Source organism: Phalacrocorax aristotelis, chromosome 19 (genome assembly GCF_949628215.1).
Source record: "Phalacrocorax aristotelis chromosome 19, bGulAri2.1, whole genome shotgun sequence".
Lineage (NCBI taxonomy): Eukaryota > Metazoa > Chordata > Aves > Suliformes > Phalacrocoracidae > Phalacrocorax > Phalacrocorax aristotelis.
In genome coordinates this window covers 8045584-8067856 of record NC_134294.1, presented here as the reverse complement: position 1 = coordinate 8067856, position 22273 = coordinate 8045584, and the positions used below count along the sequence as shown (strand labels likewise).

Here is a 22273-nt window from a genome sequence, read left to right as displayed (position 1 = left end):
AGGCGCGCACGGCTCCCCGCCGCCGCGCAGGCCTGAGGCGGCCGCCCGCTCCCCGGCGGCGGCGCCGGGCCAGTGTTTGCGGTCTCCAGGCAACGGGGCGCCCGGCCCTGCTCTCTCCCGTCCCGTCCCGTCCCGCCTCGCCTCGCCTCGCCTCAGCTCACCTCAGCTCGCCTCGCCGCACGTCGCGCCTGGAGCTCCCCGACGGGCGCAGGCCGCTCCCCGGCCCACCGCGGCCCCCGGCCCGCTCGGCGGCGCCCCGCAGCCCCGCCGGACGCCCACCGGCCCGCCCGGCCGCAGGTATTCGCGCTCCCCGCCCGGGCGTGGCGGCGCGCAGCCGCACCCCCGGCGCTCCTGAGGGCCCCTGGCTGGGCGGGCTGGACCCCAGGTGTGTGGGCCGAGGAGCGGGCTCTGGAGCTCAGGTCCCTGCACCAAACCGCATCTTCCCCTGGGGTAGGAACAGGGAGAAGGTGCTACATTCCTTCTCCCTTTCCTGCCTCTCCAAGGCAAAGGAGGAAAGGCAAGTGGTGGGCAAAGCATCAAGGCGCTATTCTGTCCCCTCCTTGTCCACCACCGGCGCTGACAAACCGCCTGATGATAAAAACTTTATCAAACTGACATCTCAGCCAGGGAGGACAGAGCCCGGTCGGCCTGCCAGCCCCACGTCCTGGACAGTCAATGGGATGGGGATCACTGACAAGGTCATGGGGCTGCTTTCTGGCCAGCGTTACGTGGCTGTGGACTAAGAACCGCTGTAGTGTTTCTCCTCATGGCTTTGCTCCCCAGGAAGCCTGTCGGTGACAAAACGCTGGCTTTTCACAGGACCTAGGCTTGCTTGTGTCTGTCAGTTGGAAGGCTGCCCCCCAAGCAAAAACTGCCACGTTCCACAGCCCCTCACGTTGCTGATTTTCTGTTTTACAGACACTAGCCACGTTACATGTGTGATGCTGTTCGGTGAAGATACAAGTGCAGAAAATGTCACCTCAGGAGCTTGCCACGCTGCTCTGCAAAGAAGGGGACCACCATCTTGCCCAGCAGGAATTACCAATAGCCACTGCTTTCTACATGGCTGCCTTCAGCCGCAGTGCCCCCACGGCAGTACAGAAAGTGAGCTCCTTGGACAAAGGGCTCTGGGAGAAAGTGGTAGCTACTCTGGAGATGTGGTGCAAAGGCAAGGATCAGATTCCCAAGATCCAGAGCAAGACCTTGGCTGTTGTCTCTCTCAGTGTGGGAATAGCTAACATCTTTCTTTCCACCCTAAGTCCTGACAACGTGGTATCCTCAGTCTATAAACTGGAGACCCTGCTCAGGCGAGGATGCACGGAGGAGGTGGTGAATAAATGCAATACCCTGCTCAAGGCTAACCCAAAGTATACAATTGAACTGTTGCTGCTGCGAGCGTTGGCATGGGTGCTGTCAGGGACACAAGTTAGGAAGGGAGTTGCAGACTATATCCAAGCCTTTGTGATGCATCGGGCTGAGGTGGTGGCCTACGTGTGTACTAGGCAAAGAGAAGAGCTACCACAGGTCATCCAGGCCTTCTGTAATTATCTCACAACATATCAGAAAGAAATCCCAGACTGCAGTTCCTTGGACCAGTGGCTGGGCAACTGCTACGACTTCCTGTCTGCAGTGGCACCAGATGATAGCTGGGTTTGCAGGGTGCAGGCAGCCTACCTCTTTAAGAAAAGCAAATTTGAGGAGTGCGTGGCAGTTTGTAGCAAGGCCCTCAAGGGCTTCTCAGCGGATAATAATGTGAGAGATGAGAAAGCTTTGGGTCTGCTCTTGGAACGGGCTGCTGCATATTTCTTCTTAGGTGGACGGACGCAGGAAATGATGCAGGATTTAGCAGAAGCCTTTGCAGCAAGCCCTGCCCAGGCGATGAAGCATTTTGAAGAGCTTTTCTCATCACATGATGCTGAGAGGATAGAGGAACAGGCTAGGACTGTCCTGGAGGTGAAGTTTGCAGCATACAGGGAGGCTGTGCGTACTCAGACTGAACTCAGAGGCAATCATGGTACTGAACTACTCCCTTCTGTTATCCAGACAGTCCAGTTCCTCCTTCAGATCTCCCCAGCGTCCAAACGTGAGCTCAGCGTTCGGCTAGCAGACTGCCACCTCCTGCATGGACACATCAAAACTGCTCGGGATATCTGCGACCACCTCTTGGCAGCAGAGCAGAAAACTTACTACAATAGTCTCTTAGCATTGCGAGGATTCTGCTTCCTTCATACTCATGACCATCAGCAAGCCTTGCAGGACTTTCAAAAGGTCATTGAGCATGATTCCCCACATCCTAACAGCTGTATTAAGGCCTTATGTGGACGTGGACTTATCCGGCTTTCTGGTGGCAGCCATTACTTGACAGCCCTGGATTATATCACAGCATGCCAGTTAAAGCTGGAAGAAACCATCTTCACAATCAAGTCCTATGTGCCGTGGAACCAAAGAGGACTGCTGCTAAAAGTTCTCCAAGAAGAAGGACAGAAGATGCTCCAGAAGAAGAGGTACGCGGGAGGCAGTTCAGCCCGTGGGTAGAAAAGAAACAGGACTTTCTAAGAGAAAGAGAGTGGCCTGAGTAGTAGAGAGGGTACTTGATTCAGGTAACTGAGAATAGGATATAGACCTTTTGAAAGTTCCTAATTAACATAACAAGTTGAAATAAAACTGCATAGGTGTGGTTATTCCAGAAAAATACAAATACAGGTTTGCTGGTGTGTCAGAATGCGATAGGATCCACGTAGCCAAATCAGCTTTATCTTTCTATGGAAGTTAAACCATGATATACCAATTGGCCTGAGCTAGCAGCAAGCAAGATGTGAGAGAGAGAGAGATTTCTCCTCTAAAGGATTAGATACACCCATAATAAAACAGATTTATTGGTGCTAGCTGGCTCCTTTCACTCTCAGCTCTGAACTGAAGGATTTGGTGGGCCATGAAGTACCAAGCCCCTAGAAGGTGTCCTTCCAAGACAGAGCTGAGGTGCTGCTGTGCACGCACTTGGTGCTGGCAATCCAAATTCTTTTTTCAATGTTAACTGCATTGTCATATTTAAGACTGGGAGACTGAGACAAGAACACCAAACTATTCCAGCTAAATCCATTAAAACACGAGTTTGAAGGTAGAAAGAGGTGTAACAGAGGGACTCTGAGGTTTTAATACTTAAAATTATCTTTCTAAAGATCAGAAAAGGTTACTGATCGAAGCAGTATCTGTATTAGTTTTTTATTTCTTCCAGCACAAAACAAGCTACTATTTAAATCAAACGGTTTCAGTGTTTCATTTTCAAAGTTTTGTCAGATACCGCCCCAGGAAAAGTCTTCCGTTTTCTCCAAAAGTTAATTTTTGTGTTACTTTCTCAGTTTTTACTCATGTGAAATACTAGTATTTCAGTGGAAAACTTGAAAATTTGAAGTGGGAAAAAGCATGTGAAAGTTCATCCCGGGCAGCTGCTCTTTACAACTGATACCCACATTTATTTAATCTCTTAATAATTTTAGTACTATTGTGGCCTTGTTCTTCAGTTGTGTGATGCCTATTTCACACCCAGTACCTGGGGCCTGCACTCCGGTGGTGTAACTGAAGGACGGAAAAACGTGCTAACTCATTTGTTGCTGCACTGGCAGATCAGGGCACAAATGCAAGCCCCCTCAGACACAGGTCACTGCTTCTGGAACAAGAAGCTACCTGTTAACACAGCTCCTCCAAGTCCCTGCAAATTTTAACACACAGCTTTTCATGAGAAATGGCAATCTTTTTTTTTTTTAACTTTTTAAACTTACTTTTTCCTTTTCCCATTGGGTTATCAGCTGCAACCACAAATAGGAGTCATTATTTGTTAACCTTTCTTTAGAGCCACAACTGCTTAAGAACATGTTTTTATAAAGAGCGATTATGATTATGGAATGAAGTGGCAGAGATGTCTGTGGTGCCGGGTATGGTAAAATGTATCATCCATTTTGATACTGGACCGACAACCTGCTTCTTAGCTTCCAGCTGAGACAAAGAGGCTCTGTTACTCTCAATAGCACTTTTTCCTTGAAGGTGGTCTTTCCCTTTCTCTTTTTTTTTTCCCCTCCAGAGATGCCCTTGGGGTTCACCAGCTGGCTTCTCTGTTGGCAGAGCTGGACGCTTCTGATGAAGCATCACGGATCCTTTGTGCTGATGCCCTGTACCAGATGGGCTGTGTAGAAGAAGCTCACAAGCTCCTCTTATTAGCACTCTCAGGAAATCCACAAAGGTCTCCCATCCTGGCTAGACTCGCGCTTCTGCAGTTGAAGAAAGGTTTCATGTATGACGGCAACCAGGTAAGGAGCACTTGGCTAGCAGAGCGAATAAGGGAGTGATTAGTGGTAGCATGGTGAAGAGGGTTAACAACCCGTTTGGCTGATACAGATGATGTGTGGTAGAACTTAAGAGGGACCACTGTAAGGCTCTGGCACTGTGAGGCCACCTCATCACATGGTGCAAAGTTGGAACCCACCCCCTCACGCAGCCTGTGATGGATTTTCCAGTGGGGATGCACCTACCCCAACCTGTGCTGCAAGACTTTTCTCAGGAATGGTGGTAAATCGGTAAATACAGGCCTCGTGTAGGACTTTCTGTCTGTAGCACAGGCCACACAAGGATTCCTGCCTAAATACAGCCCATTCATCACAGGCTGTTTAATGGCACTTTTCATCAGAGACTTTAACCAGGCAGAGCATGACTGAGCATCCTGCCCCTGGTGACAATATTGATGGGACTGGTAATTTTCCCCTAGAGAAAAGAAGGCAGAACTACTACCTAACTGATTATCCTAATGAAGCATTGTAGGGGGGGCTGGGAAAGAAACAAAACCAGAAGCTCAAATATCAGTCTGCAGTTTTCTTTCTTTAACGGCTAATGACTTGGGCTTGAAACCATGAAAGAGATTCCAACATGTCGATTCTCCTACCAAGGATTACAAAGCTGAATTACCTGGTTCTGCCATCAGAGGGAACTATTGCATTTTTAAAAATCCCATATAAATTCTACTAGCAGTAAAGAGAAAGGTTTTATTGTCACCACTTCACTACTCCCTATGAAAAATAAGTTTTGTGTAATTTGCTGCCTTTGGGAAGGCTATTAATGAATGACACGACTTTATTAGAGTTCATATGTTGCCCTTGGAAGTTAGATTCCTATCTGCAGTTTCTGCTACAAGTTCTAGATGGAACATATATGTCACTGAAAATTTATCTTCAAAATGTTTTTGTCCCACCTGCCTGTCAGCACCGAGACACTTATATCTATGAATAAGAGCAGAGAAAGTAACAAGTTCAATGGATGTGTCTGGTTCATCAAGATAACTTCGTTCTTGTGCCAGCTTCTGGGGCTCAGATTTGAATGTTGAGTACTTGCTAAGTACATTTGCTTTACTGGAGGACACCTTTTGATTCTTTTCCGTAGGAAATGTTGTAAAAAATTGCTTGGTGATTTTCACTCTAGTGAACGGAGGCAAAGATACAGTATGTCAGGCACGAGTCTTTTCCAGGAGGACAGTAGTTTGTGGATTTGAATCCATACTTTTCCCAGATTCCCAATAGCAATACTAAAAGAAAGGCACAGCACTTCACTGATTTTCCATTCATTCACTGGTTTCCATTTCACAGTCAAAAGGGGTCACTAGAATCCTTCTGTTTCACAGAAACTTTCTCTCTTTGGGGCAATCATCCTGGGTTCAGCTGTATTTATAAAAACACTTAACTGCCAGTCGGGAACAGATGCTGCCCAAAGTAAGCAAAGCAGCTTTAGTATTTTCCTGGAATGATTTCCACTGCTGCAGTGGTGGTGAGAAAAGAAAGAAAGTAATGTTTTCTCCAACATGCATTTACACTAGGGCCAGCTGAGGAGTTAAGTAAGAGAGATTCATGGTCCTTGGCTGGGCCGTGGCTGGCTGAAGCCCCAGTGAAACATGGGGAAGCAGCGGGTAAAAGCATACTTGTCTCACCAGACAGCTTTGTTTCCAGCTTTAGCATGACTGAGTTTATCTTTTCATGCCAGTATTTTAATCCTGCCTTTTTCTCTCACATTGTTAAGCTGCTAAAGAAAGTGATCAGAATAGGAGATACCTCCTGCCTCCTGCCAATCATGGACATTTTCAAAGAGGAGGACCGGAAGTTGATGCAAACTCACTGCCATTTCAGAGCGCTGACCATCTTGAAGGACACACAGGAGGATGCTGACATCAAAGAGGCCATTGCCTACCTTTCCTTTGCCATCATTGCTTCAGGTAGGGTTGTCAAGATACTGACAGGAGATCTACTTCTGTGGGAAATCAGATCAGTGGGTGGGCAAGCATGTCTGACCACATCTCGTCTGTCATTTCCCCAATGAGAAGACTGAAACAGTAGACTTGCAAAGGCAGGTGAAGAGCAGGATAAAATTTGTTTAAAGTAGCAACTCATCTGGACCATGAAATAGTGCAACTAAACAGTGACTGCAGTTCTTACTGTCCTGTAAGTAGCTTGTAAACTCCTTGAAATCATTTGCAAGGATCCACTTCAGTTCTAGAGGGTCATCAGCCCCTTCTCTTAACCTGTCCAGAAGCCCCAGCACGTGATTTTGTTCTGTTGTTTAGCACATGAAATCCTCCTGGAGCACAGTGAAGGATTCTTTTAAGTTGCATTGTTCACATGCTAAAAGTTAAGTTCAAGTGTAAACCACCCTTTCTGGGTCATACCAACACAAAGAACCCACAGTTCCTTCATAGTTTGGAAACGGTCTTTAACATCCTGAGCCCAGCTATTTCCAGCTGCTTGTCTGAAATTTCCAATATAAAGGTATCCCTGATTTTTCTGCTCCAGAAAAGTAATGTGCAGAGTATACAGGAAACACAGTGTATGTTGTCTTCACATTTTACAGTCTTTTGTTACAGTAGACCTGCTACCAACCATCAGACCCCAATTACTGTTCGGTTGCTGTAGGTTGCTTCTGAGTAATTGGTCTGACAAACTGATCTGTAACCATAATTTTTTTCATACATGTGGTCACAGATTTTCTCACAAGTACAGCTGTGCTGTCGAACAAACTACATGTTTTAATGTTAGCAGTGCTATCTTCTCAGAGCCATTAGTTCATTTTCCTTTTTATGTGCCATACTTTTCTTCTTTACTGTGGTTTAAAAAAAGACCCTTTTAGGATAAGCAGTGTAATGCTGTTCTATTGGTAAGGAAAAGCAGAACAGCAGGGGGGTTCTTCTGTACATAATGTAGGGGTGCTGTTTTATCACAGTAACAGGTACATGCTCAAAATACAGGGAAAAGTCTCAAGGAAATCCCACAGAATTACTTTTCCTTCTATAAAACTTGATTTTTCAGTAAGTAACTCTCCACGCAGGTGACTGAGGTAAGCCTGAAGCCTGATTATGTCAAGATAAGCCAGGGATTTTTGATCCTCTTGTCCAACTGCTAGGCTGGACAACCGTATTTTTGGAAATGTTTCCCTGGAAAATTAAAGTTGATCTAGAAAGAGACGAGACCTCCTTTGAAAACACAGTATAATTGTTTCTTAAAGAGATCAAAGCCAAACTTGTGATAAATGAGAGGGGAATTTGGTCCTTGTCAGCAGTTAGTCCTTGGAAGAGTGTGAATAAGGGGACACTTCACAAAATCATCTAGATGAAGGAAATCCCCCTTTCAGAAGAAAGAAGCAGCCTTCATCCTCTTTGTTTTGTGTAACTTTTAGAGGAGATGCTAGCTGGTAAGTCATTTGGAAAAGCTACTGAAACAGAGCCAGCTTCAGCCCATTTTGGACAAGTAGTGTAGAAGTAGAAGGCTCCCCTGTTTCAGCCTTAGTTTGTTACATCAGTTAGTACCCTGAAAACCTTCCTACCAACAAAACTTATTTGCCACCTCCTGTTTCATTAGAATGAACATGCTGTAAATACAGTCACTACAGCAAACAACGTGCTTTCTTTTTCCAACAGGCCAATGAACGCATAGTTCCAGTGCAAAAGAGTGAATGCACCCGCTTGCACGCATCATTATCCTAGCTTTTCCTAAGGAGAGGGAGCAGGGTAACATGGAAATGCTTCTGGCATGTTCCAAGTAAAACCATGTTTGAGTGGAAATCTGCTTTTCACTCTGAGCAAATATTATGACAGCAGCATTGAGAGGAAGAGAGATTGGTTTATGAAAATGGAAAAAAAACCCTGTTAATTGCTTTGAGATGGTTCCATTTCACAGCCCATGCATTCCAGCTTATCAACTCCCCACCTGCTAGAACAGATGCTTGTTAATAGATAGATACTGTCTTTATGGGAGCCAACTGATAGAGATCCAGAGCGATAATAACCTTTGGTACAGAAGTTTTGGAGCATATCAGGACGGAGAAAAAAAGCCTCATTACTGTAAAAGAATTGCTAGGAGCCTGTCTGCTGGCTCACCTCTGCAGGCAGCTGTGCAAGACACTGCATTTCCTGACCTCCTTATGAAAAAATATTTACAGTGACACTGATGATTTATCATCCAGTATTGGGATGCCACAGTTATTGATTACAGCCCTGAGCAAATTAAGATCCTTATCGAAAATGCCTTGAAAGGAAGGAGCACGTGAATGGCAGAAAGATGTATGCTCTGCAACCAGTGAATGAAGCGACCATGATTTTCATTGTCAACTATATGTGTTTGTTTGGGCAGCACTTATTTGAAAGCAGAGAAAACAGAATCTTAGTATCACAAATCCCAGTGCATGTTAAGTGTGGCAGTAAGTTAGCCAGTCCTGTCTGGATTACTGTTTTATCCAAAACACCGTGTACCTCCTGACTCCACTTTACTAAGCCAAGCGGCCTTGTGCCTCCATCCTCACATATCTTCCTCTTAGAGCATTCTTCTCCATTTGTGCTGCTCGTATTCCATCATGCTAAAATCTCCAAGGACCCCTTCTAATGAGTTGGATCCTAATCCAGCTCAGATCCTGACATGATGGTCATGTCATTGGTGGGTTGCCTCCATTTGTTGCACATTCATGGTGTCTTTGGAGAAAGGTGTGGTGGAGGGATAGATGTGGAGATAGGAAGACATCCCCTTTTTACAAGAGCCTTGTCTTCCTTTTGCTTGTTTCCAGAGCAGCACCACGATGCTGGCTTTTAGAGATCCCTGTGAAAATGCATGGAAGACCCTAGGGCAGAACAACAAAGGGCAAAACCTTCCAGAACACTTGAAAAATAGCTAGAAGTATTTTCATGACAAGTAGCAAACATGGGATTTCTTTATACTGCCAGTTAGCTGAGTCTAGGTATCCCAGAGAAGGTAGAAAGAAAAAATTGCCTGCATGGGAAGGTTGAGTGCTTAATGATTGCAGGCATCCTTTGGCTTCCTTTGGCTGTTCCTGAGGACACCCACTCTTGCTGAGACCTTGAGGCAATCAGGAAAGCAGTCAGGGATATTTGAGGATAGACAGTGTTGATTGACGTGTGCATTTGTTTTTATTAGAAACCAGGAAGCTTTTGAGCTAGTTGAGCAGTGTGATTTTACGATTTTCATTCTGTTACCTTTTCCACTCATTCAATTTTTTATTACAATGTTCTTTGGCATGTTTAACTAGACTGAAGACTCTTTGAAGCGGGGCCTGTGTTTTTGGTGTGCCTGGCACAGTATGGTTCCTGTTCCTGTCTGGAAAGGTAAAGTTGGGTCACAGTAGGACAGTCACAGTTATAAATCAAAATGCAGCGATACAACTACTCTCAGCAAAATGCCCTTTCTTTCTGTAAATCACTGTTAGAATTATTTTTTTTCTCTCTGTACTATTCCCAGAACTGGTTCTTCTGTTTATAACATGCAGAATCTTTCTTTTTTTAAAAATTCATCTTAGCAGCAAATATATGCCCTGAAAGCATTTTTTGCACATACTGTAGCCCAGGCTTTTTTATTAGTCCAGGCTTGCCTGTTTCTTGGTGGCCTATAAAGCAAGTACAAAGATACACTGGTTTCTGCTGTCAGCTATCCGTAAGTGAGACCCATGGCTAGCTTTATGCCAGAAAGAGAAAGACCAGGTTCACATTCCTGTTCACATTGGTGGGTGGGCCTGCTGCCTGTGTGGGAAAGCTTCTAGGCTGACATTGGTATCAGGGTAGCATAACACCCAAACTGCTTTGTCTCTCTGTCCTGTTAATGTTTCTGTGGCTTGTGTCGAGCACATTGAAATTATCCCAACCAGCCATGAAAGATGCGTTTCCGAAGTTCGATGATGACCTTCAAAGAAATTGAGTGTTTTTTATGAGGTTAGAGAGGAATTTTGAAGCCAAGCTAAACATTGAACTCCAGTCCTGAGTAGCAACACTGAACCACAGCTCACCATTTCCCTGCAGAATCACATTGACATGTACACCACTAGAACATCAGAGTAGCCTTGGCTTTGTAATACACACCAGGAAACACTTTCTAGACTTCACCAGTGAAAATTCATTCCCTGACAGAATTCTGCTAGCCTCAGCATGACACTTAACTGATTAAGTACTGTGCTTTGGAAACCAGCCTGACATAGATCCTTTTTTTTCCCCTTTCAACTCAGAACTGATAGCGTGCAACAGGAATTCCACTGGCAACAAAAATATAGGAAACTACCACTTAAGTACTCTCATTGTATTTAATCAGGTATCCTCAGGCAAAATGGATTGTTTTGCATAGCTTCGTATGGATGTCCTTCGATATCCTTTCCAGCACCCTCCTTATTCTTCTTCCAGTCACATCTGTGGATTGCGGTTCCGAACCATAGCACATTTACCTCCATCCAGCACACCCCTTATTCCAACCTTGCCGTAGCTCTGAATAAAGTGATACTTTTCATTCCTCCAGTCACCACAATGCAACGTGTAGTTCTACTGCATCATTTTCTCTTAGCTGCTTCGAAGCTCTTCAGTGAGGCTTAGTGGTCTGTACACGCTGGGACTTACTGCACTCTGTTTTCCAGCAGTAGACTTGACACCTTTCAAGTAAGCACGGCTGCGTTTCTCTCCTCCAGGTGGTTATGCTGAAGATTGTCTTCTCATCAGAGCTCGATGTTATGGGCACCTTGGTCAGAAGAAAACTGCTATTTTTGATTATAATGCCATCCTAAAGGACAACCCTAGGAACGTGCAAGCTTTGAGTGGACGAGGATTCATTTACCTTACTCTGAAGCAGCAGAAGGTATTATCGCTATATTGACTTGCTGGTGATTTTTCTGATGGTATTAAGCAATATTAGTGTAAGGTACCACAGGCTTTGTCATAGACTCACTGAAATAAAGAGTTTCTCACAGAATTTGGTCAGCGATGGCTCTTGCTTTGGGTGGACGTATAAGTAGTTCATTTAACATTACTGACTTGCTTTCCCAAGTCTAGAGAGAGGAAGACTAAATGTTAATCACAGATCATATTCACTGTCACTACTATGCACTGATTTGCAGTGCTGCAAACTCTCCCTTACATTTGGTCTCACGTTTTCATGACAATGTGTTAGATGAAACGTAGCAACAACAAGAGGAAAAAGAACGAACAGTTTCCAGGTTTAGTGAGTCCCTCTCCATCATCTGTGAAGTCATGTCAGATGTTTGCATGGTTTATCTGCTTCTAATATAGTCAATAGCCTTACCCTTCACCTGCATATCGCTCCTGTCCTACAGTGAATTGGAAATGGTGCATCTCCAATTAGGTGTGTGGATTTGCGCTAGCTTACCCTGGCTGAGCCAAATCCTGCTTGCACTTACTCATTCACAGCATCCCTTTCTTGCTGCTGTAAGAATTTTTCTCAATTATAATCTGAGGAGTTCAAATCACACACTCTGCAAATAGTCATCCAAACCTGTCTTTATGCTCTTACATCAGCTTTGCAAGTGGAAAAGAAATAGCACAGGGACAGGGAAGAGCAAAAAAGTGCAGCAGAGAACTGAAAGAACAACTTACCAATACATAGTTATTGCTACCGTTTCATTTTTTGGTCTTGTTTTTCCATAGGAGGCAGTGCAAGATTTGATCTCGGCACTGAAGGTGGAGGCAGGAGTAGTGATCCCAGCTATCCTGTCTTTAAAGCCTGAAGCCCAAGGGTTGATCACTCAGTGGCTTCTTCAGTATGGCAGGGCTACATTAACCGAGCTCGTTACTACTAAAGGCTTTTCAAAAGAAGAAACCCTCAGAGATCTTCTTGTGATTGCAAAAGCACTAATTAAAATTTGCAAGGATGCACAATATCACATCTTCTACACAGACGTTTTGATTGCAGATGGTAAGTGCCCATTCTTTTACATAGCTGATCAGACTAAGTGAATGAGCAGTAAATTAAAAGAAAGTGAATGTTAAATGGCAAGTGTATTGTTGTGTAGTACTTTTCAAGGAAAGTTTGCAAATATTTGGGAAAGTAATAAGTAATTAATAAAGTAATAAAGCAATTAATACCCTTATGTGGATAAGCTACCTAAATCCTGCTTTGGTAAGTTTTCTTGATGTCTTTTTCTCCACGTGCAATGGGTTATATAGCTTGTACTGGTGTTAACCAACAGGAAGGTATGAAGAGGCCCTTGATCACCTTCAGGAAGCATTTGGCCACTCGCTTGCTGATGATTTTGCTAGTGCAAGACTAGCTGTGCTGCAGCTGAAGAAGAACAGCGTGCCAGTGGCAGCTCACTCATTCAGCATCCTAGCTAAGAAAGATGAGAGAGAGTTGGGATTTCTCCTGAACTTCGTAGATGCTAAGCAACAGCACCATCTTTCTCAGGTACATTTGTGGATTCAGTGGGGAAATAGGAAGGAAAATTAGGCTGCAGAGATTTTCCCTGCCTTGTCCTGAACAGAAGTGTGTGGGAAGGCCATTTATCAGGTGAACAAGGAACAAATTAGCTTCTTCCTCCAGCCTTCACTTCGGCCAGAACAGGGAGTTGAATCCAAATTTCTTTCATTGCAGTGACCTTGCATCAATCTCTAATAATTCATCATTACCACTTCTTACCACCTGGGGGAATTTCTTGTTGGTCTCCCTAGCATGAGACCTGTTTAATCCCAATGCTAAAATGCAGGGGATGTGAGGGGCAGCAGCTAGAGATTTAGCAAGATCATTGCTAATATTGTCCTCTATATGAGTTACATGGTGCTTCTTGGAAAGGGGAATTAATATTTTGTTCATTTTCTTGCTGAAATGAAATGGAAGGATCTGATTCAGTCACATTACATGCTTCAGTCCTTTTTGCTCATTTGTGTAACATTTAGAAATTTAAATATATTCATATTTTTATAAAATTACTAGCCTTTGAGGTTGATTTTGGTTTTCCTAGCTAAAATTGTTTAACACAAAAATGGGACATTGCTGTAGTCCACCCAAGTATGTACTTTTCAGTATTTTTTCCAAGTTTCTCCCCAAAAGTGCATCCAGCTCTGAGAAAGCATCTCCAATAACAAGACAGGACAGGGTCAGATTGATGCTGAGGAGTTTTAACATTCACTCAAGCATCTGCAATTCTGATTACCCAGAAGCTCTCTGTTCTGAGAGCGTTTGCTTCCTTTTATTCAATTTGTAGATTGTGTGCGCCCTGGTGAGAAGCTATATTATTATGCTTTCTCCCAGGTTATAAAACAAACAACATGCTGATATACTTAATGCATCTTGAGAGGAGTACTTTGTATGTGTTTTAGCAAAACAGCAGGGGGATATAAGTAAACAAGTATTAATTTACCTGTCCCTAGATATACCCCATTACAGAGAAAAGAGCCCCTCTCTTCTGAATAATGTAAAAAGTTCAGTCTTATGGGGAAGAGTTTGAAGGTTTTGGAGCAAATTTGCTATCTTTCACTATATAAAGTTGATAAAGGTACAATCAAGAATGTGTCTTTGGAGGCCCTAAGGAGGCATCTATATATGAAGATACGTTTTGCAGCTGAATTTCCCCTGCTGCCACATCACTTGTTCTGCATGGAAGTCTCACAGCTAAGTCCATCGTGCTGCTTTCTGAGAAAACACAGGAGGGATTTTCTTGTGCTCTCAATAAGAAAAAAAAAAAAAAAAAAAAAAAAGGAAAAATAAAGCTAATTTTTATACAGCTTAAACTGCACTGATGTATTAGGAACTCACTGGTGCCACAGATTAGTGAAACCTTTAAAATGGGACAGTCACTATATTTCTGTCTTTTTTTGAGCTGTCGACAGGGTGTGGAATAAAACCTCTTACTGGCGGCTTATTTATCATGCAAGATTTCTCTGCCACTTGAGAGAACAGGGCTGGCTGGGCCAATTTCAAGACTTGAACTCAATACCAGGATTGGAAGTAAAATAGTTTTGTTTTGTTTTTTTTTTAATCTTTAATCTTGTGCTTTTGTTCAACTGAGTAAACATTTGGATTCAAACACCTGGGAATCTTTCCATATTCTCTAATCTTCAGCAGTTTACTGAGTGTGATTACTTTTATTACTGATTAGCCCAGAATCACAAAGGATTTTTTTAATATGTATTTTGTGACAAGGGGATAAGTATGTATTTTGCTGGGGTGGGGAAGGAATTGGTTAATTCACCTGCCCGGTGTCTCAAAGGATTTTCCAGTAGCACTTCCTTTTGCCTGCAAGGTTATTCCAGTTTGTGTGTGAAAGGAAGATCTTAGTAAAAGAAAAAAAGCTTACAGACAGAATTAGTGCCAAAAACGCCAGCGATGGCCTTAATTTGCCATGGCTCCTAACTGCGCTCTAGGGGAGGGTGTTCTTTCTGTTACCTCTGTTTCACAAGTGAGGAGTTGAGTGATTTATGCTCAGCCCTCGGTCTCGGCACTCCACGCACAAAAGTACTACTGCCACATTGTTTTAGAGCGTTTGGAGATTACAGGCATTATAGAAATGTGTCATCATTACCCTGGAGTCTGGTCTGAAAAGCTAAAAATAATTCTACATAAGCTGAATAGGAAAGGGTGGAGGAAGGCGAGCTCCTTGATGTACTGATTTTTTTCATGAAAAACAAAGCAATAAAATTCTTCCATTATTTATAGTCCAAGGGGTCCCATGCTAAGAAATTTGTAAACAACTGGGAGAGCCCCATGGGAATAGGAATCTGAAAGATTTATTAAACTGCAAAAGGTCAGAGGAAGGGAGTTTGCTTGCCGCTAGCTCAGCTTCAACCCTTCAGTTTCCTATGTCAAAGGTTGAATGCATGACTGATTGCTACCTCCTTGCCCAGATCCTCAGAGCTGCGCTTTCTGTTGGCTGTTGACGTGCCATAGGATATCCAGAGCTGACTCCTACAGAAACGGTCTCAAAAGCTGTACGGTCTGTGTCAGAATTAGGCCCTCAGTCCAAGGTAGAAGTTGCCATTCCACATGCCAGGAAGGCACGTGGACCCCAAATAGGGTCTGCAGGTAAAGAAGACAAGACTTCTTCCAAACTGTTCTGAAAACATCCAACCTTCTTCCAAAGCTCAATGCTTATCAGTCTTCTGGTATTTACTGCTCAGAGACTAACCCTTGGCCATAATTCTACATCCATTAAACTCCTCACTTTCTTTCTGTCTAAGGAGTTGAACCTTGGTCAACTTCAACATAAGATCAGTCACCAGGGTCTGAAAGCAAAGATGCAACAAAAATGTGTTTTGTGTTCAAATATATGTGTTTTCAGTCCTTTATCACACAGCGGTAGAGGTAACTAGATGGTAGAAGGAGACACAGAGACCTAACTCAGGAAGCAGTCCAGGCACCAGTCACTTATGGCCTACCAAGCCCTTTCCAGATGGCACCAGCATCCTTTCAGTCTGGAAGCCATAATCAAATCTTCAGTGACAAGTTTGAAGATAGACCACAGCTGATCTCAGAACGGACCACATAGCCTGCTCTTGGCCTTCCAAAGTTACCGGCAGTGAGGGTGATGGCAATAGAGTGCTTCTCGAAAGCCACATGCAGAGAGCAGCTGAACCCAGTTGTGCAATATCCTTCTGGCTTTCTATGTACCTCCTGCATCTTCTTTCCATAAATCATCTTTTCATATTCATCTTTGTGCAGAATATGATGTGCAGGTAAGTTGCTGATTAATCCAGCTGTTTTATGCACCAAAAGTGGGTCCCAGCCCAGTTCCTTTAAATCAGGCAGAGCCAAAAGACAATCCAGCTGCTTAATCCATGTTTACACCATCAGTGAAGATGAGGGAGAATCGTTTATTCTCAGATGCACCTTTTTCCTCCAAGCACAGCAGGAAACCCAGAATCTCGTGGCTTGCTTTCTCTGGGGACCGTCAGTGAAATGTGAAGTCATCAAAGCAGTGGCTCAGTTAATAAGTGGCAATATCACATGTGTGCAGTACACCAAAACGATCCGGGCTAGCACACGAGCAGGTTTAGCATTAGGTTAGCCGTTCAGGAGAACAACAAAAATGATATTTTTCTTCTGCCATTGAAACAACAAATGCTCCTTAAAGGCTGAAAATTACAGTTTAACTATACAAACGCAAGTATTTTGAGGAACTGCACTGTGCTCTTTAGAACAATGTGACCTAAAGCTTTAGAATTTCTAGGAAAAAAAATCTCTCGTCAGGATGCTCCTCACATGCAGACGCAATTCCACCTTGATCCCTTGTTAAAATCCTGCCACTGAGAAAACACTTGTGTTGACTAGTTGCCTTAAACACACTTGAAAGGACAAACCGAATTTGCTACTCTTTAAATGTATACACACACAGACATCTGAGATGTTTTTGGACAGGCTGCCTTACCAGAACCGTTAAAGCCAGTGATTGACAGCATTTGTGGAGAGGTCCTATCTTTTTTCTTTTTGTGTGGAAGCTGAGAGACTCTCTAATAAATACGACTACATAAAGGATTTTACATTCCTTTATAGCAAAATAACTGGGGTAGAATTCTTCATAAACTGTTAGCAATGGCTAAATTATTTCATGCCACTGGTCTCAGGTGAGGTGCTTAGACTTGACCTGTGGTATTCATTTCATCCAGAACTGTTTTCCTTAGTTCTGCTAAACAGCAATCAATTCTAATCTAAGTCAACCAAAATAAAAAGTCAAGACACACAAAGAGACTGAAAGACCAGAGCTGGCTGCCAAGTGTGGCTCCTGAGACAGTGGCTGGGCTAACTGAATTCTGGGGAGCCACAGGCATCCAAAGGCAATGTGTGATACCCCATGGAATGAGACTGATGAAAACATTTAACCTGTGCTTGAAGTCTCAGCTTGTTTGGCTCAGCCTTCTGTAAGACCTAAGCTGCCTGTGGCAGTCTTGTTTATAACTTAAATATTCACTGTGCTGCAGCATGTTAAAAGCTTTGTTTACTACCAATAAAGGGAAATAATGAGAAATCCATTTGAGGCAAATAGTTCTAATGGAGGTTTCTTTATTGACCTTTATGAACCTAAAAATTATACGACTCTTTCTGCCTTCTCTGTTTTCTTGTTGTTGTTTTTGCCTTCAGATAAGGGCAGATAGTTCACTTGCATTTGAGATTAATGATTAGCAAAGCCATCAGTTGGTCATTTTTTCCTATAGCTTGGGTAAACTTAAGCAGAGACCAACCTTCGTTATTAGCACATGCAAACATTTGTGGGGCAGTACATGGAGCTATCTATCTACTGAACAGAAGATGCAATTTTCATACAGTCACCTCTTAGAGCAGACCATGGCAGAAAGTTGGTTTCATGAAGAGAACACTGTCTACTTCTAAAGTTGGGTCCATTCAGTTTTCAGTTCACGTATCATTCCTAAGGACCGTAAACAACCTCAGAAGAAATGTTCTAAAAAAGTTTTAGCAAAACATGAAGACATAAAGAAAAGCAGTTCAGAAACCCTTGAGGTAACAGCAAGTGCCATTGAGCTGAGATTTTCATATCTGCATGCAAAAAATATGCCAACTCTATGTTCTCCAACTAGATGTAATTTCAACATTTGAAAAAGTATCCAAAATTTCTTAGTGTCGTGTCTACCTGTGGCCAGTCCAGACTAGGTATTTTACTCTCTCTTTTTTTTTCCCCCCACTTTCAATAACTAATATTAAGTAACTTTCTGTCCACAGATAGCAGCCCAAGAAGGAAATGTGCTGATTAAGGAATATCGCTATGAGAAGGCTCTTGGTTATTACACCCTGGCTGTCTTGACAAGCAAAGATAATCCAAGGTATCTCCGACAGAGAGCCACTTGCCTTACGCACCTAAAAAAATACGACAAAGCTTTGAAAGATCTGGAGAAAGTGATCCAGAAGCATGGTTGTAACAGTCTTAAAACCCGCGTTGAGGACCACTGCTCAAAAGGACACCTGCTATTGTCAATGTCTGAGGAAGAAGCAGCAGTTAAGCAGTATATCGAGGCACTGCAGTTAGACGAATGTATGGCATTGCGCAGCATCACGAATGGCCCTGGCACTGACGTTTTAACCAAAACATTTCATAAGATTGCACAGTATAACTTTGAAATGCAGTATTATGAAGAAGCCTGGAAAATCACAGACTATGGTCTTAAAATTGATAAAAGTACTGAACTTAAAAAGCTGAAAACAAGACTTAAGCGAGAGGCATCAAGCTGTAGCATACATTAATTTCTCTCTTTTGGGATTTTCCAGTGTCTGCTTTCTAGTTTGTTTGTGAGGCTGCAAGAATTAGGGAAAGATGAGATGCTCATGATAAATATGCACTGGACATGGCACTGGACATGGGACAGCAAGATTAGAAGTAGAAAGTTTCAGGTAGTGAAACAAAACTGACCAAGTGAGCTATGAGAAAAAGGCAAATTATAGTATTTGGTATTCTTTGAAGTTACTGTGGATGTCTATAAACAACCCCTGGTGAAGAAAGTGTTTTGTCTGGCTGAACTGAACTAACTGGCTTCCAAACAGAGGAAGTAAAACCTTCAGATAGCTTGCAGTGTATTAATAACAACCACGTGGTTCCTTGCTATTTATTTGATTAGCATTAACAGATACCGTTCAATTAAGTAGCCTCATTTTTACAGGCTGGTCAAAAAGGATCAGTCAAAAGTAACGTGTAACATGTTTGTGAAGGACCATATGTGTTACAGCACTCAGATGACCCACTCCTAAATGGAAAGAGCTGCCCTTACCATGACCTAGTGGATTTGCAATGATCAGCACCAATATAGCGGAGTGGGGCAGTCCAAATGCCAGGTAAACTGTTCTTTCTGTCCCAGGGAACATAGATAATATGAAGGATGACACACAGCAGAGATGAAACATCCAATCTAGTGACTGATACCCCGTTATCTGGGACATACGGGCAGCTATACTCTGGACTTCCAGATCCCTGTGTCTCAGGTCGCCCGTGCAGAGTCATGGAGATAATCTCTCAGTAGGGGTGTCTACAAGAGCCCGCAAAATATCATCTTTCACACTCCTGGACCTTTGCATACAAAAGACAGCTCTGGAGCATGGACTAATCAAGAAGGGATCCATGTACAAGTAGGAGGTTGGGGTTGGAGGCAACAGCCAAGGTGGTAATGTGATCGCTCTGCAGTGATTCAGCCCTGGTCCTTCATCATCCTTGCTGGACAGCACAGGAATCTCACATGCCCTGAGGGTTTTGCCCTCTCTCACGTATATAGCTTCATCACCTGTAAGGACAGCTAGACTTAGGGGGCAGCACAGAGATGGTGCCGATATACCCAATTTCTGTGTGGTTTGGTGTGTCATCTGTGGAATGGGAGTCTATAGCTTAATTTGGAAGCAGCACGCCTGTGCTGTGCAAAAAGGAAACAATGAGGTGGGGCCCAAACCAACAGACTGGTATATTTGTTTTGACTGCTCCAAGCGAATTCCTCCCCACGTTTTTGGAGTGTGATAATACAACCGTGAAGAAAAATAGAAACTACTATTGAAAACAAAGATTAAAGCAATACTGAGAACTGCTCTCCTGCTTTGATTAGGATGAAAGGGAAACGGAACTTTTTTCTTTTTTGTTACATTGTTTTCTGAAAGGCAACATTCCAGAGTGAAACTTCATTCGGCAGCCACGCGATCAACCCAATAGGCAATGGTACCCTCTGTCCCCTTGCATCTTTTTTTCTTCTCTGCATGCTCCTTTTTTTCTTCCCTAAGAGCACAGGTAAGACTGGGCTTCATTCCTTTCAAATTCAAGAAAAGTTACTCTGATTTTAATCCTAGTGACACTGATGAGAACTTTTTGCTCTTAAGGGGCATCAAGATGCTATAGGATAGTTTCTTTCCAAGCATGAAATTATATCTTTAAGTAACTGTTGGCTGCATTTGCAAGCTGAAATAAATAAATTTGCTCCTTTTTTTCTTCCAACAGTAACCAACAGGTAGGAATTTCTCTGTGTCTCGTGGTGAAATTTTGAGAAGCAGTTGTTTAGGGCTTTGGAATTATTTTTCCCTTTATTTTTGTTTTGGGTTTTTGATTGACTGGAATAATAAATCTCTTCACAGTTTCACATAAGCTATTCTGTTAGCATTCCCTCTTTTAGTTGCAGGTTTAGTTCGGTGTCATTCAGCTGACAGTTTCTCTCTTAAGCAGGTTCATCCTTCTGTGGCTTTTAGAATGGAATAGTTCCAGTTGGAAGGGACCTAAAATAATCACCTAGTCTGGCTGCCTGACCACTTCAGGGCTGACCAAAAGTTAAAGCATATTATTAAGGGCATTGTCCAGTTGCCTCTTAAAATCTGCCACCTCTAGCAAGCCTCTTCCAGTGTTAGACCATCCTCTCAGTAAAGAAACTTTCGTAATACCTAGTCGGAGATGTCTATGTCAATACAATGTATTTGCATTGTGTAGACAATTGAGGCAATGTATAGTCTCCTTTGCCACAACTAATATTGCTGAAGATATTATATAAACATAGAAATCTAGACACACAAAGAACAGACGCACAGATGCTCAGCTGCACTCAAGTGAAATAACTTTATTACAGAGAGATCGTGAATCTGGTTCTCCTCCCACTTATCCATGCTGACAGATAGGAATAATATCAGTACAAAAACTGTGTGAAGAAAGAATCAGGGTTTAAATCAAGAAGACAAGAAAAAAGTCCACACTGCCTACTGGATTAGCAGCCTCTTGCTGAGAGAAGCAATACCAACTTTCTGAATTTTACTGTGTAATTTCTAGTGAACTGAGATTTTCTTAAAGCCCCAAGTCTTTCCATTATATAAAAACAGGATACTCAACTTTCCTCAGACCACTCAGTGGTCTTTCCTCAGACTTTCCAGTGATGGAAAGCACTGGGAAGACAATCTAGTTGTCCTGTCTCCCAGGCTAATATTCCATCCATTGGCCTGAGCTGCCTCTTAGCAAGTTTGGGAGGGTTTGGGATGTTTTGTTTTGCTAATATATATTCTTTGCTGCTCTGAATAGAGTGCATTTATTGCTCCTAAAGACATTTTTCTTTTAAAATAGGGACCACATGCATCCCTGCAAGATTCCTATAGAGTTATGCTGAGGAAAAATTTGTTTTCAGGTGCCTATAGCTGCTGTTTCTTTAAGCACCAGGAAGGAACATAGCTTCTTACCTATGGCCCAGGTTTATGGCTGCTTCTCTCAGCAGATCCTAACTGTTTTCATTAGCATTTTTGTTTCTTTTATCTTCTCTGCCCCGTTTCTGTGCCCACTAAACTACTCTGGTCTTTGCCTGTGCCTAAGCTTCCCATTTGTTCTTTATTTCTCTGTTACATGCTTGCTCTTCCAACTAATTTCTTGGAATATCAAATAGATATTTCTGATTAGTCACAGTGAGAGGGTTTGATTAGCAGCGTCTCTGCATTATGCATGCCTAGCACAATTTCACGCTCACCACAACCCATTCCGACACTCATTTCCTGGAGTCCCAGGGAGCAAACACGTTCAAATGTGACCCATCTATTTCAGCTACTGCCCAGCCCGTGCACCCAATGGCCGAAAGCATCACTATGCCTGCACATGCACATACCTCCTCTGCTCTGTTACACTATGCTTTGCCACAAGATGGTATCTTCAAAAAAACAACATGCTGCAGTTTGCAGGGAAGGAGTCTTTTCTGAGTACCCAGTCTGTTTTTAATAGACCATCACCGTCCCTGGCTTTGGTTATAACTCAGGCTAATTGTGATGTTTCCTTCAGTGCTAGTGAGGCCATGAAGACTATTTAAGATGCCTTAATAGAATCACTGCACTTGAGTCTGGCTCTAGCCAGACTGCTGCTATATTAAACAAGATATCACAGCAATCACCAGAGAAGGCGTTGTTCTCACTAGGGAGCTGGCTTTGGCTGCTTTCCTTTCAGCCCAGTCTCCCCGCCAGCAGTAGTTACGCACCAGAAATCTATCAGTATTTATCAACAAACATCTCCCTCCCCTCCAGGCTGATAAATCTCATTC

At 43.1% G+C, this 22273-nt stretch overlaps 1 protein-coding gene and 1 long non-coding RNA gene across 3 annotated transcripts in view; one reads left to right on the top strand and one right to left on the bottom strand.

Annotated features, from left to right (window-relative positions):
- The window catches only part of LOC142066360 (uncharacterized), a 68201-nt gene extending 67898 nt beyond the window's left edge, over nucleotides 1–303 (bottom strand). For both annotated transcript variants that reach the window (XR_012663689.1, XR_012663690.1), the window contains exon 1: nucleotides 162–303. This is a non-coding gene — a long non-coding RNA (uncharacterized LOC142066360). The remainder of the gene's footprint in view (nucleotides 1–161) is intronic.
- Nucleotides 304–922: 619 nt separating this feature from the next.
- TTC34 (tetratricopeptide repeat domain 34) lies at nucleotides 923–22134 on the top strand. Its single transcript, XM_075113889.1, has 7 exons — nucleotides 923–2504; nucleotides 4079–4304; nucleotides 6058–6250; nucleotides 10981–11147; nucleotides 11954–12221; nucleotides 12496–12710; nucleotides 17973–22134. Exons 1-7 carry the CDS (start codon nucleotides 973–975, stop codon nucleotides 18489–18491), a joined length of 3120 nt encoding a protein of 1039 aa, XP_074969990.1. The 5' UTR covers nucleotides 923–972; the 3' UTR covers nucleotides 18492–22134.
- Nucleotides 22135–22273: the final 139 nt, after the last annotated feature.

Coding starts and splice junctions, on each gene's coding strand:
- TTC34 (XM_075113889.1), top strand. CDS start 973: ATGTCACCTCAGGAGCTTGCCACGCTGCTCTGCAAAGAAGGGGACCAC. Junction 6,251..10,980: donor CTTTGCCATCATTGCTTCAG/GTAGGGTTGTCA, acceptor TCTCTCCTCCAG/GTGGTTATGCTGAAGATTGT. Junction 11,148..11,953: donor TTACTCTGAAGCAGCAGAAG/GTATTATCGCTA, acceptor GTTTTTCCATAG/GAGGCAGTGCAAGATTTGAT.